General features: G+C 46.2%; 1 protein-coding gene across 7 annotated transcripts in view; it reads left to right on the forward strand.

Moving 5' to 3' along the window:
- The window catches only part of CHD9 (chromodomain helicase DNA binding protein 9), a 1,905,864-nt gene that overhangs the window by 825,320 nt on the left and 1,064,102 nt on the right, over nucleotides 1–16,442 (forward strand). For all 7 annotated transcript variants that reach the window (XM_085637757.1, XM_085637759.1, XM_085637761.1 and 4 more), the window contains one exon: nucleotides 13,898–14,153. In XM_085637757.1, the coding sequence (XP_085493883.1) occupies nucleotides 13,898–14,153 (256 nt within the window). The remainder of the gene's footprint in view (nucleotides 1–13,897; nucleotides 14,154–16,442) is intronic.

A 16,442-nucleotide genomic window follows, 5' to 3' on the forward strand; every position in this document is an offset into this window, starting at 1 on the left:
AAAGCCGCCATCTAGCCTCCCTCGCACCTACCTTTGACCGGGCATCCAGGTTTTTCAGCGCCATGATGCTCCCTCCGGAGCGAACGTTGCGCTTTATAAATACCCCCTCAAATATCAAATATCAAATGACTTCATTCCACTGCTTTTACATTCTCAGCGCTGCTTTTTTTCTATGTTGCTTTTAGCAGTGAATGGGACAGCATGTGTATTCTTGCCCTCCCACTCTCCTGTGTGTTGCATCTCCTTTCCTCACGCTCTCCATGTTACTTCCCACACCCCACTTCGTCCATTCCATCCCCCCGTCTGTCCATGACCCAGCACACAAGTGTATCCAATATTCATTCATACAAGACGGTAGGAAAACTAGCAACACAAAAAAACTCTGCCTCAAATCAAAAGGCAAAACAAGCATTGGCATAGCCAATAGGTCTCGCTTTTGGGACCTTATAAGTATTTAGTTATGCAGCACAATATCCTTGGTACAACAACAACTGTTGCATGGCAAAACACTTGTAAGGTCCCAAAGGCGAGACCTTTTGGCTATGCCAATGCTTGTTACCTATGTCCCTTGTCTCGGGGGGGAGGGCTGTCTCTGTACTGGCAGGGTTGCTGCTTTTGTCTCTGTACTGGCAGGGTTGCTTCTTTGTTCTTTATTCTTTCCCTGGCCTGGGGTGCTGCAGTGCCGGGCACTGCTCTTTATGATGGTGTTCCTCACCATTCCTTTTTCTGCTCTTTCGCTCACTGTTCCTATACTCAGTTTTGTCTGCTGGCTCCGCGTTGTGGCGCGGAATAGTTCTCCGAAGAAAGCTGATGTGGGCTCGCCGGGGTGGGACTAATCTGACCACACTGACGTCACTTACACGGACGATGCCTGGGCGGAGTCGTGTGATGCCGTCCCCCCCGGCGCGCAGGGATGCTGGGCAAAAAGTTGTCTGGTTCCAGTCTCACGCCTGGGGATAATTCTACGTGAAGGAATCTGCGGCTAGAATCGTCTCTACCAGATTCATCGTTACCGAAGGTAAGTAACTCGTACAATTGGCCAATAATGGCAAGTACCTATGTTAAAAAAAAAATGAATACCAAAGTGGAAATAGTGCATCATCAAAAGAAGCATTTATTTACAGAAACTAGATGATCAACAAGTGTTCATTGTTTAGATAATTTTAAACCATAGTGCCGGACGTGGTGTGATATGCAAAGAGCAGGGTATGACATTACAGTAAGGCTGCACACAAACTTGAAAAAAAAAATGAAAAAAAAAAGAAATGGCATCAGAAGTTCAAATCTTATGATTAAATTGAGCAGGCCTTCAGGCATTAATAAATGTTGGTGCTGTCATTCAGGAACGACATAGGGGAGCTATCGCTGGCAAACACCATTGTGAATTAGATAGGACTCCAAAAGTGATAGGCTGGGTAAATCTAGTAGGAAACATGCAGAACTTAAAATAAATCAGGAAATCTAAATATGGATTGGGAAGAACCTCAACATCGGTCTCTAGCTTGCATGGACAACTGCTTGCATCTTTTTATATTTATTATTTTACCATAATAAATTAGTGTTGCTCAATTAATTTACCTTGAAGAAACAAAAGACAAAGAGGTGTTTGGCAAAATAGGAACAGTTGGTTTAAACTCTTCCGCTGGGAGTACAGCTTACAGAAACGGGTTTGAGGACCGTTTCATAGTACCATCAATCTGATCGATTTTATACAGTTTTGGGTGCCATAAAAGTACATCTGGCGATCCTTGTTTGGTAAATGACTGCGGGCCTTGTCTATGGAGTCCTAAATAAAAGATCTCTAATAACAAATTCAGGTGGGCCTCTATCTTGCATGGACACAATGTGGGTCAGTGGCTAATTATAGGAGGCGGAGTATATGGTGCACACTTATTTAAGTGAAGCACCTTGCTCTAATCCAGACAACCCTTATGGTGGTTTTAGTGGTTTGGGCCACCTTAGAAAGCTCTCGAAGTTGTAGCTGTGGAGAGCAGCCTTCAGGCTTAGTCCATAAGGAGTGTTAAGGAGCTTGTTTCACCAGATCTAATCATGCAGTGTAGGTTAAACAAAAAGAACCACACAGTGTAGTTATAAAAATGTCTTTTTATTACTCAACACTCACTAACACATTGGTATATCTCCTACATGGGGATATCAACACAAATACAAAAATAAAACTTCAATTGCAAGTGGTAAGTAAGCACAATACACAGTGGGCTCTAGGGGGAGACCAAAAAATTGCTAAGAAAATGGAATGCAAATAGCAACCGAAGTAGTGACTTGGACTGGGAAACTCAGAAGTGCTGGGCACGCAAGGAACCAGCCAAGGTAAGTACACAGGAACCCCTACGGAGGCTGTGTATAGAGTGGAAACACACTGCGTACTCAATACAAGTCAACGGTAAAGTCGTTGTTGGTGTTTGGAAAAGAACCCTTCCCAGTGGACCCTGAAGAAACCCTGTGGAAGACATAAGGTTGGAGAGTCACCACACCCGTGGATACCCCAGGAACCAGGATACCTACACCAGGGAAGTTGGGTGCATAGGTACGAAGTGACATCGGAAAGCACCGTAGAGGACAATGGAGGACTTCAGAAAAGATGCTGCTGGTTAAGACTGTGCGAGAGTCCACTGGAATCCAAGGTAGGATTTTTTAAAAGAACCTGCAAGTAGAGGGGACAGAGTCTATGTCACTCTGAGGTAACCAGCAGGCATAGAAGAGCAATGCCCTCCAATGACGGAAGATGTAGAATTGATGATACTGACCTTGTCATTGCAGCTGGGAGGACCAGGAGCTGTGCACGATCTATCCCACGTCGGAAGTCGAAAACCAGAAGGTCGTTGTCTGGCGGGAGCATCAGCAAGCCTTGACAGCAGCAACAGACTTGGTAAACCATGTGAACAGCATGGTCCAAGAGACTCAAGTGCAGGAGGCAGAGCAAACCTTGAGCAAGCAGGGGAGCCCACTGAAGCAAGAGAAGACCCTCGAGAGGACTGACAGAGCAAAGGCACAGGAGTCGCAAGAAGACCTTGTTAAGCTCACCAAAGATGAAGGCCCAGGGTGCAGAGAATGTGATGAGGATGAAGATCTTGGCAGGAAAAGATGCTGGAGCTCTTTTGAGCCCGAGAACTCTGGAGTGCAGAGCCAACAAGCCTTGGCAATGGCAAGTCGATGCTGTGCACAGGGTTTCGGTCCCAGCAGTTCCGACGTGGAATACTGGCAGAGAGGACAGGTCAGCCCTCTAGAGAGTTGAAGAACCACCACCTGTGTCGCTGAGCATTTCAATGTTTGTGGGACGTCTGGAGCAGCAGACTGGTCTGCTTCGTTGAGGAGCCTGCAGATGCAGGGGAGTGACTCCTTCACGCCAAGGGAGATTATTTCTGGTGTCCTTGAGGCCCACATGTCTGGGGATCCTGGAAGAAGCACAGACACAGATGACGAAGACTTGAAGGACAGTGAGCCGAGGGGGAAGAGGAGTCTTCCTTGATGCAGTCTCTGTTCGAGGATGACTCCAGCAAAGTCCAACTGTCCAGACAGAGTGACTTGGTGTCAGGCCTGAGTCTTCTCAAATCAGGAATCGGAGGACCCACCCACAGTTAATCCCTTTTATACCCTAATAAAGGTTGTTAGGGCGACTGGTGGGTCCCTCTCAGAGAAGGGTCTGGACAGAGGGGAGGATCCTCCCATGTCCTTTGTCCAGTTTCACTCCAGAGCAGAAGTCAAGTGCTCCCTGAACTGCCTCACACCGATGTATGTAAGTAGGGCACTAAATGTGCCCTTCAAAGCAGTCTGGTGGTTTGGCCTGCACCCCCACCCCAGCCCAATACACTACATCCTGGACACATCCCTGTGAGGAGGGCAAAATTGTGTCTGTGGTCGGCAGCAGCACTAGCTTGCTAACAGACCCTGAAAGGCTGTTACCGGCAGTACTGTGGGCTTCCTGAAGGAGCCCCCATTGTATGGAATCATACCTCCAACACCAGTAACAGTGTTGGGGTATGATTCCAACATGTTTGATCCAAACAGGCCCAGGTTCAGCACATCTGCTATATAGACAGACATTGTGTAATGACATGACCATTATATGTATTAAAATGGTTGACCACACTTGCAAAGCATGGAGAATCAACTCTGGGGTTTTTAGGGGTGTCCTGCTCATGCAGGACGCCCATACACTTTTAACCCAGCACCCTGCCTTCAGGATTGAAAGGCCTGCCTTAGGGGTGACTTATAGGTTTTAAGTGTAGTGTCCTCAGATATAAGGAAACATATCTGTCGTAAGCGGTGCTAGCACCAGCTTACACAGGCTGCAGTGGCAGGCCTGTAGTAACAGGTTGATTGGTCTCTCATGGGTGGCATAATACATGCTGCAGCCCATGAGAGACCCCTGGTGTACCTATGCACTTGGTACCTTCCATATACTAGAGGCTTACAAGGGTACACCAGTAGCCAATTGTGGTGGTACCAAAGTAATTACCATGACATTTAGGGAGGAAGTCTCAAACAAATGGAGGGAAAGGGGGGGCTTTTTAATAATAATCAATCTTATTATTATCAGAGGTCCAGCATACATGCCCATCAACAAGTGATCGGCGTTGGAAATAAAGATCTCCGATAGGAAGGCCCCAATGGGTGCCTGATCGGGCATTGCACCTGCCGGCCCGATAAGGAGCAAAGACCCGGTGATGAAGCAAGACACCCGCTTGTTGGGTGTGTGAGGGTCTTCTTTTCCAAAAAAGGAGTAACCTTTACTCCTGTCTTTCACTTTATTCTTCTCACAGTACTACCCGTGTACCCGAGTGACTCTAATACACCCTGCGTTAACTTTAGGAACTGCATACCCTTTGTTTTCAATCATTCATTTAGGGAGGAAGCACAGTGACTTGGGTCCTGATTTGCAGAATCCCTGTCAGACTAGTCAAACATACACCAGCAAAAAGTGGGCGTAACTATAAAAGCAGATTCTACTTTCCTACAGTAATGTGTCCAGATGTCTGGCATGAGGGACCTGTGATCACTGCATGTACTGTGTGTGTGGTGTTCTGATTGGCTACGTGTTCCTAACTACATAAGGCATCTGGCTTTATGGTGTTTTGGGTATGCTCTCAAACCTCTGGCCAGGTGTGCTTTATTGGTGCTAATTTCCCTGGACCATTGTGGTGTCACTGCTCTTATCGAGATTCCTATTCAAACGGTTGCCTGCCGGCTACGTGCCACCCGTCTGTGGTCTGTCAATCAGTCTCAGGCCTAGCTTGCAGACCCTGCCTGATCACGTATTTCTAGGTTGGGGTTGATGGAGACTTCATGACAGACTAATTCCGTGATAGTGATGGGATTTCGTTTATGTATGCAAGTGTACCATAATAAGCATTAGCATTGTTTTGATCAATATCAACATTCCCTCCTCTTGCTGAATTTTCAACTACATTATCCAAACCTTACTTCATGACAGTCACTTTATTGGGGACTTTCTATTCTTCAGTTTTGACTAATATTACTTTCCTAGTTATTGATATTATGCCTTTCAGCCCAGGACCCCATCCACCTAGGCCTGGCACCATGTTTAAAGGGGCGAGGAGAACGCAGCCCATCTCCCCCGGTCGATTTCAGCCCCAATATCCCATTACATGGGCCCCAGGTCAACAAAGGGTGGGTGCTCACCCAGGGCACCCACCACACTGTTTGGGATTGTGGGGAGGAGCCCCAAGACCCCTGTGACCCCAGTCACCTACCCGCATCCCATTTATGAACACAGCCCTAGGGGTATGCTCCCTGGGGCTTATAATAAATAAATGAGGCCCGAGTGTTATCTTTAAAAAAATACAAACCCCAAAAAATGATGTCTAATCTCTCAAGTGTCTTTCGAGATCACATCATTTTTTTGGCATTGGTTTATCTTATTTGACTCCGGGGTGACCCTTCTGGGTCCCCTGCCCCCACAGGGTCTAGGTGGTTAGAGTATCCCTACCCTGCCCCCATGCATCTTTTTTTTCTTCTTCTTTCTTTTAGATTTTCAGGACAGGGGACTAAGTCCCCAAGTCCTGTAATGACTTTAGTATATAGTGTATGTGCCCAACTTCATTTTAAAAGATTAATAATTGAGTTAGTTACTTCTGTATACAGGAACTTTGCAAATAATATACAACCTCTTCTAATGAGGGCAAATAATGTAAGATATTTTTTTCAACAGTAGGAGTGTTCCTATTTGCACAATTCTTTTTTAGTAACTTTTTTGTAGTACTTTTCTGCTTTCAAAGTAGGCAAATGGCGTGTTTGAAACTTTATAAAATGTAATTAATGTAACACTGCAGTTAAAAATGCTCCGCAGTGTTCTACTACATCTCACTAACTTGCAGTCTTTGAGGTAATGTGGGACTGTCTCCTAAGGAAATCTGATAGGAGTGACGCATAGTCAGCCACAAGTCAGAGACCTATGTGACTGACACTTATGCAATATATATGCCTCTTAGCAGTACAAGCTTGCTGAAGAAGTGTTCTGTGTTGTGTTTTTCCTATAGGCAGCATTTGTAAGGAGGAAGAGGAAAACGTGTATTTTTTTTGGTTTGTGGAAGAAAGTGATGTCTAATGCAGATAGCTGGTTAATCTAGCTATTCTGTTTTTGGGTAAGGCAAGAGTCTTTAGTATATATGCCCGTTGGCATTAATATTTGCACACTGACCTCTAGAACAAAATATACAAGGTGAAATTAGTAGACGCAGACCTTCTAGTCATACCCCATCCAGGAAGCGAAACAAATGCTACAAATAATTAGATCTGCAAATAACCGCAACCATGACTAATAAGATTACTACCATAGAATGCACGGGCATAAAAAAAGTATACTCCCATCGTTAAAAATAAATAAACAATGTTTTGGCTAGATTGTCATCTTGTTGATTGCAATTGCTATATCAGTGGTCCTAGCTCACAGTTGGAGAGCACCACCTCTTAAGCACCTGTTAACTGAGCGCAACCACTGGCCTGTTATGTGACTTTGACACTGGGATTGGGCCCCGCTCTTATAAGAGTTTCTTATGATAAAGTGTGGGATCATGCAGAGATGGTCAAGGACCTTTAAATTCAACAGTGAATTGTTTGACCTGCTCAGTATACACCTGTTGAGCCTGATCAGAGAGCTTGAGCTTGACATGAAACTTGTATTCTTTGGCAGTTGCTAATAATATGGGATATGTAAAGTCCTACAGAGTTTGTCCAGGCAAACATTCTCTTTTGCTTAACCATTATGCATCCAGTGACCCAACCATCAGATTTCATATTTTTATAGGTTTTTATCCACAGGAGGCTATGGTTTTACTCGCTTATGTCAGTCATTAGGTAATCGGGGGGGGGGGAAAAAATGAAAATGTAATTTGTTTCCAATTTGTGGTGAATTATTTTCTTACTGTTCTAGTATATTGCATGCAGTTCTTCCCAGCTGTCCATTGACTCATTTATGTTTCTGTAACCTGTCATTTTAATTAAAAAGCATCGCCTACACATTTTACTTGCAATATGTTTGAATTTCAAAATCCATCCTCCAAAACAATAAATTGTTTAGAACATTGGAAATATGTGTTCGAGGCATATGAGCTGCAGATTACACACTGTGCATAGATCGCCATCTGGTTTTGGGCCCGGATGTTTGCAGTTGTTTTTCCTCTTGGAAAGTCTTTGGAAGTCACGAGGCATGTGACTCCTCCCTTGGGTCGTATTGCGCATGGGCTTCGGCTCCATCCTCAGATTGTTTTTTTCCGCCATCGGGCTCGGATGTGATCTTCGCGCTCCGCTTTCGAACAGTTTCCAATTCTTCTATCGGCGCGCGACCCTCCCCCCTTTTCACGGTATTGTTTTCGATCGCGATCTCCACACTCGACGCGGCTCTCATCGATCCAAGTCTTCGATTCCGGTCGTCGACGAAGGCCTTCGGGCCTACCCAAGCTCAGGTCCTGGCTGATGGAAAGGACTCCATTCAAAAAGTGTCCTCGATGTGGGTCCAAATTTCCCCCACCGATCTCCATGAGGTATGTAACCTATGCCTCTCCCCTGAACACGAGGCTCAAGACTGTCCGGCGTGCAAATCCTTCCGGTCCAAGAAAACCATTCGAGACCGAAGGGCGAGAAGAACTATGGCCACACTCGTCGTCGGCAATCCCAGACGACATCTTCGTTGAAGGCGTCAACGCTCCTGAAGGACAGCACATCGAAGAGGGCATCGTCAGCGCCTCCGAGGCCGATGACTCAGATGTCGAGGACATCACTCCGGCGCAAAGGGTCTTGAGTACCAACATCCACCCCTACCCTCCACGGCATCCAAAAAGGATAAGGTTACGCCTTCGCCCGCGGGCCTAGGCACAACCAAGGACATTGCTTCCCACACCGCGCCTTTGGGCCTGGTAAAGAAGCCTATCAAGCCTTCCGGCAGCTCGGGCTCGAGCCAGCCTGCCATCATTGCCGAGAAACACTCCTCCGCACCGACGCCGAAAAAGAAAATGTCCTCCTCGGCACCGAGCTCCACTCCAAAGCACTCGGTGCCGAAAACAAGCACAAGCTCCTCGGTGCCGACACCGTCCCCGGAGCCGACCAAAAAACACAGAGCCATCGACACCCACACCTCAAAGCCGAAAGTCATCTTGGAGCAGAGTACACAACCAGCCATTCCGAAACCGCACGGTTCAAAACACCGAACTGATGCAGACTCCAAGGATCAGCCACTCACTGAAGAACTATTTAGGCCTGATCCATTCCAAAAAACACTGGTCAAGGACCCCAGGACTGGACATTTGATGCTCAGCATCAAAAAGAGACCGCTGGACAAGCCTGGCCCAGCTCCACCTCCAAAGAGGAAATACTTTGCTACCTCCCCTCTCAGGATCCCATCACCCCCTCCATCTCCTCCACCAACTCCTCCGCCTCCTCCTCCTCCTCACCTCATCATTCCTCCACACTTTATCCGGATGATGGCGATGATGATGTCTATCATGACACAGGGGACGAGCCACATGACCAACCCACATGGGACCCCACGCCTACGGGCTCCCCAGACCCATGGGACGATTATAACATTCCAGACATCCCTAATGTCCCGCAGGATAATCTCTACCCTTCTAGACCATCTCCTCCAGAAGACTCAATGGGGTTTAACCACCTACTCCAGAGGGCTGCACACTACCACGGAGTGGATCTCCACACTGACCCCGTAGAGGAGGACTTCCTCCTAGATACCTTCGACACAGCACACAGGGCCACTTCCATCCTGCCCATGCTCAAAGGCGCTATCAAGCACGCACCCGAGGTCTTTAAGGATCCAGTCAGAGCCAGGGTCATCAACCCTCGCATAGACAGAAAATATAAGGCCACTCCTACAAACCCCACCTACATCAGAGGGCCAGCACCACTAGATTCCCTAGTAGTGTCTACTGCAAGAAAGCGTGCAAACTCCCACGCATCAGGCGAGGCACCACCACCTGATAAGGAGTCCAAACTCTTGGACGCATCCGGCAAGCGCACTGCATCCCAGGCTGCCAACATATGGCGCATCGCAAACACACAAGCGCTTTTGGCGACAGGGGACATGATGAACTAGAAGCCATCCTGCAACACCTCCCTGACCAATATAAAACTAGAGCCAATGAGTTAATCCAAGAGGGTAAAACTATCACCAATACCTCCATTCGCTGTGCCCTAGATGCAGCTGACACCGCCTCTAGGGCAATTAACACCAGCGTCCTCCTCCGTCGCCATGCCTGGCTGCGAATTTTAGCAAGCTTCCATCCTGAACCACCCTTTTGACCAGGATCATCTGTTTGGCCCAAATGTTGATGAGGCCCTAGAAAAAAGACACAGATACAGCGAAGTCTATGGGAGCCTTACAATCGCACCCGCCCAGGCGCTCCTGTTGCTGCTCTTCCTTTCGAAGCACCTCCAGAGGCTATTCCTCGGACACTGCTTCTACTTCCTATAAAGCCCCTACCCAATCCACCTTTGCAAGGGGTTACCAAAGAGGCAACTACAGGGGCAACAATAATAAAGGCAAAGGCCAGACAAACACCTCCCGCTCTGCCTCCACCCCTACTCAATGACTTCCCTCCGCTCCCCCCAGACCATCCCACTCCGGTCGGGGGCAGACTCCAAAATTACCTTCCTGTCTGGACTATTATCACCTCAGACAAATGGGTAACACAAATAATTCAGTCAGGCTACTGCATCGAACTAAAATTTATCCCCCCAAACATTCCACCCAAACAACGCCCAATGTCACAGGAACATTTGTCACTTCTAAAGCAGGAGGTAATCTCCCTCCTACAAAAGAGTGCGATAGAGCTAGTTCCTGCCCACCAACAAAATATAGGAGTTTACTCCCTATATTTTCTCATACCAAAAAGGGACGACACTCTTAAAGCCCATCCTGGACCTCAGACCCCTCAATCACTATATACACTCAGACCATTTCCACATGGTCACACTCCAGCAGGTACTTCCCTGCTCTCCCAAAACGACTTCCTTGCCACCCTAGACCTCAAGTACGCCTATTTCCACATTCCCGTTCACAAAGCTCACAGAAAGTTTCTCAGGTTTGTAGTGGACGGTCAACACTACCAATTCAAAGTACTCCCATTCGGAGTCACCACAGCACCGCGAGTGTTTACCAAGTGCCTAGCGGTTGTGGCAGCACAGCTGCGAAGACAACACATCCACGTCTTCCCATACCTAGACGACTGGCTAATAAAAAGCCAGCTCGTACAACCAGTGTGTACAACACACTCACGCCACTATCCAGCTACTTCACAAACTGGGCTTCACAGTAAACCACACAAAGTCCCATCTGCAACCGTCCCACATAAAACAATACCTAGGTGCCACTATAGACACCTCAAAAGCGCTAGCCTACCCCACTCCTGCCAGGATGGCAAGCATTCAAGCTCTACGTGCCAAATTTCAGCCAGAACACTCTCTTCCAGCTCGAGTGTTCATGCAACTCATAGGAATGATGGCCTCTTGCATATTCATAGTACCTCACGCAAGACTCCAGATGCGTCCTCTACAAGAGTGCTTAGCGCACCAATGGAACCAGACCCAGGGTCAATTGGCAGATCTGGTGTTGGTAGACGGTCGTGCCCATCGCTCTCTGCAGTGGTGGACCATCAAAAACCTTTCCAAAGGGCGACCGTTCCTGGAGCCTGTTCCTCAGATAGTACTGACAGCGGACACTTCACACTCCGGCTGGGGAGCTCACCTACTACATCACACCATGCAGGGCAGGTGGACATCTCAACAAGTTACTCCACATCAACTATCTGGAGTTACTAGCCATATTCTTAGCACTAAAGGCTTTTCAAACACCGATATCAGGCAAGGCCGTCCTAGTCCGCACGGAACAACATGACAGCCATGTACTATATACAGAAACAAGGAGGCACACACTCTCCGCAGCTCTCTCAGCTAGCACAGAGCATATGGAAATGGGCCATACCCCCAAAAATATTTCTCCTAGCCCAACATGTCCCAGGAGTCCAAAACACTATGGCCGATCTGCTGAGCAGACAAACACAACAGATCCATGAGTGGGAACTCCATCCACAAGTTCTTCACCCGTACTTCCAAATGTGGGGGCATCCACAAATAGACCTCTTCGCCACCCACGAAAACGCCAAATGCCCAAGCTTCGCTGCCAGGTATCCACACCCATTGTCCAAAGGCAATGCGATCTGGATGAACTGGTCAGGCAAATTTGCGTACGCCTTTCCGCCTCTCCCACTCATTCCATTAGTGGTGCGCAAACTACAACAACACTCCCTTGCTCTCATCCTAGTAGCTCCAACTTGGGCCAGACAACCGTGGTACACCACACTGCTGGAAATATTGGTAGTACCGCACCAAAAGTTACACCTCTCTCCATGCCTCTTAACCCAGAACCATGGAGAGATCAGGCACCCGGACCCAGCTCAGCTCAACCTTGAGATCTGGCTCCTGAAATCCTAGAATTCGGTTATCTAAATCTTCCCCCAGACTGTATGAACATCATTAGAGAAGCTAGAAGGCCTACCACTAGAGCTTGCTACGCAGCCAAGTGGAAACGTTTTGTGGTTTGTCACAGCAATAACTTCAATCCCCTAGATGTGTCCATTCAACACATCATAGGCTATTTATTACACCTACAAAGATGCAACCTAGCCTACATGTCTATTAGACTGCACCTTGCAACCATAGCAGCTTATCTACAAAACAGGCAACATCTCTCACTCTTTCGAGTACCTGCCATAAAAGACTTCATGGAAGGCCTCAAACTAATAATTCCCCCCAGAGTGCCACCCTCACCTGTGTGGAACCTAAACATCGTTCTCACAAGACTAATGGGGCCTCCCTTTGAACCTCTATACAAATGTGAACTTCAATTCCTAACATGGAAAACTGCTTTTCTTGTAGCCATCACTTCCCTTAGAAGAGTCAGTGAGATACAAGCACTCGCCATTCAAGAACCCTTTCTGCAAATGCACCATAACAAAGTGGTTCTCCGCACTAACCCAAAATTCCTCCCTAAAGTCATTTCTCCCTTTCACCTGAACCAATCTGTGGAACTGCCTGTCTTCTTCTCGCAACCACAGACCATTGCAGAAATAGCTCTCCACACATTAGATGTCAAACGAGCCTTACACTTCTACATCCAAAGAACACAACCCTTTTGTAACACAAAACTGTTCGTTTCCTTCTCACCACCACATAAAGGCAACCCCATCGCCAAATCTGGGATAGCTAGGTGGATTGTCAAATGCATTCAGATTTGCTACCACAAGGCAAAACGAACGCTATCTGTTCCCCCCTAAAGCCCACTCTACACGTAAGATAGGGGCTTCCATGGCATTCTTAGGGAACATCCCCTTAGATGATATCTGCAAAGCAGCTGCATGGTCAACACTGCACACTTTCACTAAACACTATTGTGTAGATGTGCAAACGAAGCAACAAGCTAGTGTGGGCCAGGCTGTACTCAAAACATTGTTTCAAACCACTGCAACAGATACTGGTGGTCGACGCTAAGGATGGGTACTGCTATATAATCTATGCACAGTGTGTAATCTGCAGCTCATATGCCTCGAACGGCAAATGCTACTTACCAGTATGCATCTGTTCTTGGCATGTAGAGCTGCAGATCTACACACGCCCACCCGCCTCCCCGGCTACCTTTATCTGTTCCAGTTTATCTTATTTAGATAAAACACACATGGGCATCTTCACTGTTACTACGCTCCATCATTTCCCTGCTGGCAAAAAACAATCTGAGGATGGAGCCGAAGCCCATGCGCAATACTACCCAAGGGAGGAGTTGCATACCTTGTGACTTCCAAAGACATTCCAAGAGGAAAAACAACTGCAAACATCCGGGCCCAACACCAGATGGCGATCTATGCAAAATGTGTAGATCTGCAGCTCTACATGACAAGAACTGATGCATTCTGGTAAGTAGCATTTACCTTTTAAACTATTAATGTCTTGGTCCTCAAATGTTACAGCCATAGTGGACTCTTTGGATAGCAAATTAGGGAGTTGTGGGCTAAGACTGTGGAGATGTAGTAGAGGGGCGACATAGTAGGCCACCCTCTCACTCTGACATTTGATCCAGTACATATGATCCCCTTCTCCCATGGTCTTGGCTATTTAAAGGGTTGTAGAGCCTTTCACAGTGGTTCATTCAGTTCTTGATATTTTTCTTGAAATTGTTCTTGAGAACTCATACTTGTTAAAGTTTCTAGAGTTTAGTTTATCGATATGTGGGCATTTGATGTTAGGAACATCATTTAGACTGATATTTTTGTAAAATCTTTCGGACATATTCCATTTCACTCTGGACCCTTACAACCTGTGATCAAAATCTTGTACAAAACTATTTTTGTCCATTCAGGTACAAAAGCTGCAGGCAATCCTAAAACCAATGATGTTGAGACGCCTGAAGGAAGATGTAGAAAAAAAGTTGGCCCCAAAGGAAGAAACCATCATTGAGGTGGAGCTGACCAATATCCAAAAGAAATATTATCGTGCAATCTTGGAGAAGAACTTTGCATTTCTCTCCAAAGGAGCAGGGCAGGCTAATGTTCCAAACCTAGTAAACACAATGATGGAGCTCAGGAAGTGCTGTAATCATCCTTATCTTATTAAAGGTAAATTATGTTTCTCTGATCAGTCAAACAAGAATATTGTAACTTTGACTACTAAATGGTACATGGCATGCATTTTTCTTTTTATGTAGAATTTACATTTGAAAACTAAGAGACAGTAGTTTGCTGGTACTTTAATTTGAAGTGCACTCTGAGGTTACCATGTATCATACTTGTTAACTTTTTACAAATCTAATCTAATACATTCTTCATATTTTTAAGTAAGATTACGCTGTAGAAAATTAAATTGATAAATTGTATTACCTTTTATTGAGGTTGATAATGTTTGATGAAGATCATACAATCACTGACTGTTCTTTGACTTGACACACTGTGAACTTGAGCCGCCATGCTGGACTAGTCTTGAGTCCTTACCTTTGCTTCTTGGAGATTGCTCCTAGGGTAAGGGAACATAGAGCCAGTTCTGCCTTAGGTGTAACATTATAAATCACTTGAGCAATTTTCCCGAGTTGTGTAACTTCTTCCAAGCCTGCCTCACCTAATGCTAACTAAAAAGAAACCTTATAGTCAGCCTGGCACCTGGGGGTTTTCACAAATTAGGAATCTGCAAATAGCTGGAGAACCCACCAGAAAGAGTGTACCCAAAGGTTGGTAATTTATTATTTTCCACCATCAGGGTTGGGTGTGCTTAGAATATTCTGTTACCATTGCGCACAGAAGAAAAAATCCAGTGCTCAACAACAGGAATAGGGACTTAGCTAAATGGCATTGAGGCACATCTTCGAGAATATCTTGTGACTCAAATGACTCCTATATGGAAAGGGAATGAGAAATATTACATTCCTTCAAGTTGTGCCCCTTTTGCAATAGGATAGTTCTACGCTCATACCAACATTGGTTGTGTAACCTCTGTCTGATGAAGGACCTTTAGATCTTAAGTACCAAAGGGAGATATGATGAGCTCATTACACAAAAATGCAGTGCCAGGACTGTACCCAGTCTCTGTCGGCTGCAGTAGCAGAGGAAGTCAAAGGCTTAAACTCCATGATGGGTCTGAATGGTCTAGTAGCCTAGACCAACAAAGGGAGAAGAATCCTATATCAATTTCCATTGTAGACACTGACTGCAGAGAATCAGAATCACCAGTGAAACTCACTGAGGACTAAAGCCACACCTTATTTTTCAGGGGTGGACATGTGACCAGTCAAACACTTCCTGTTTTAGAAAAACACCTACTCACATACAGGATGGGCCTTGAAAGGAGTCTTGACTTCACAGAAAAGAAATCCTTGAGAGCAACATGCCTTATCTTAAGATCAGGCCCCAAAACATGCTAGTCAGTGCCATCCACACTATTTGAGACGGGAGGATGCTGGAAGGCCCTCTCAGTCATTCAAGGTTGAAGGAAACATCCTTTGAGCAGAGATGAGGCAGACTGCACTTTCGAGCTGATATCCGCTCGGAATCAAAGTATGCCCACGGCGCTCAACCCCAACAACCCTCAACATGAGCATCCTGCGAAGCTAGGTCCTAGCATGGATTGAATCCTCATTCTTCCAACAAAGGATACTCAAGTTTGTCTAAAGAAGTGAAGTCTTGTATATTAGGTAACAATTTAGTAGAACTTTAAAGCTTTTCCAATCCCTAATATTTCCAATCCCTAATAAAAAAGAAATTAGACACCAGAACTAGCATAGTCAGATTTTCTCCACTGCTTTCCATCCTCTAGGAGGAGGATCCTTCAATAAACCAGCCTATTTCATACTGTAGGAGGCTGGCTTAGTATATGATGCACACATATTCAAGTGGTACACCTTGCACTAATCCAGGCAACCCTTATGGTGATTTTAGTGGTCTTTGATTATCATAGAAAGCTCTCAAAGTGGTAGGGGGGAGAGGGGGGAGACCAAACCATATATTAAGAAAGTGGAATGCGAACTGCAAAGGAGAACAGGATTTGGACCAGAGGAGCCAGAGATGCATATAACCACCCAAGGTAAGTACCCAGGAACCCCATGGAGGCTGTGTGCAGAGTGGAAACACAGCTGCATGCCCAATGTAAGTCAATGGAGAGGTTGCGATAACAGTTTTAAAGGGGACCCTTCCCAGGCGATTCCATAGAAACCCTTTGAAAGACAGAAGGTTGGAGAGCCACCCAACCCGTGGATGCCCCAGGAACCAGGTTACCTGTACCAGGGAAGCTGGGTGAATAGGGGTGAAGAGATACCGGAACCTGCTGTAGACAAAAATGATAGACTTAGACAAAGATGCCTCTGGAGAAGACTGTGAAGGAGTCTGGTGGAATCCAAAGTTAGTTTCTTGAAGAGAAGG

This window comes from Triturus cristatus, chromosome 12, assembly GCF_964204655.1.
Source record: "Triturus cristatus chromosome 12, aTriCri1.1, whole genome shotgun sequence".
NCBI lineage: Eukaryota > Metazoa > Chordata > Amphibia > Caudata > Salamandridae > Triturus > Triturus cristatus.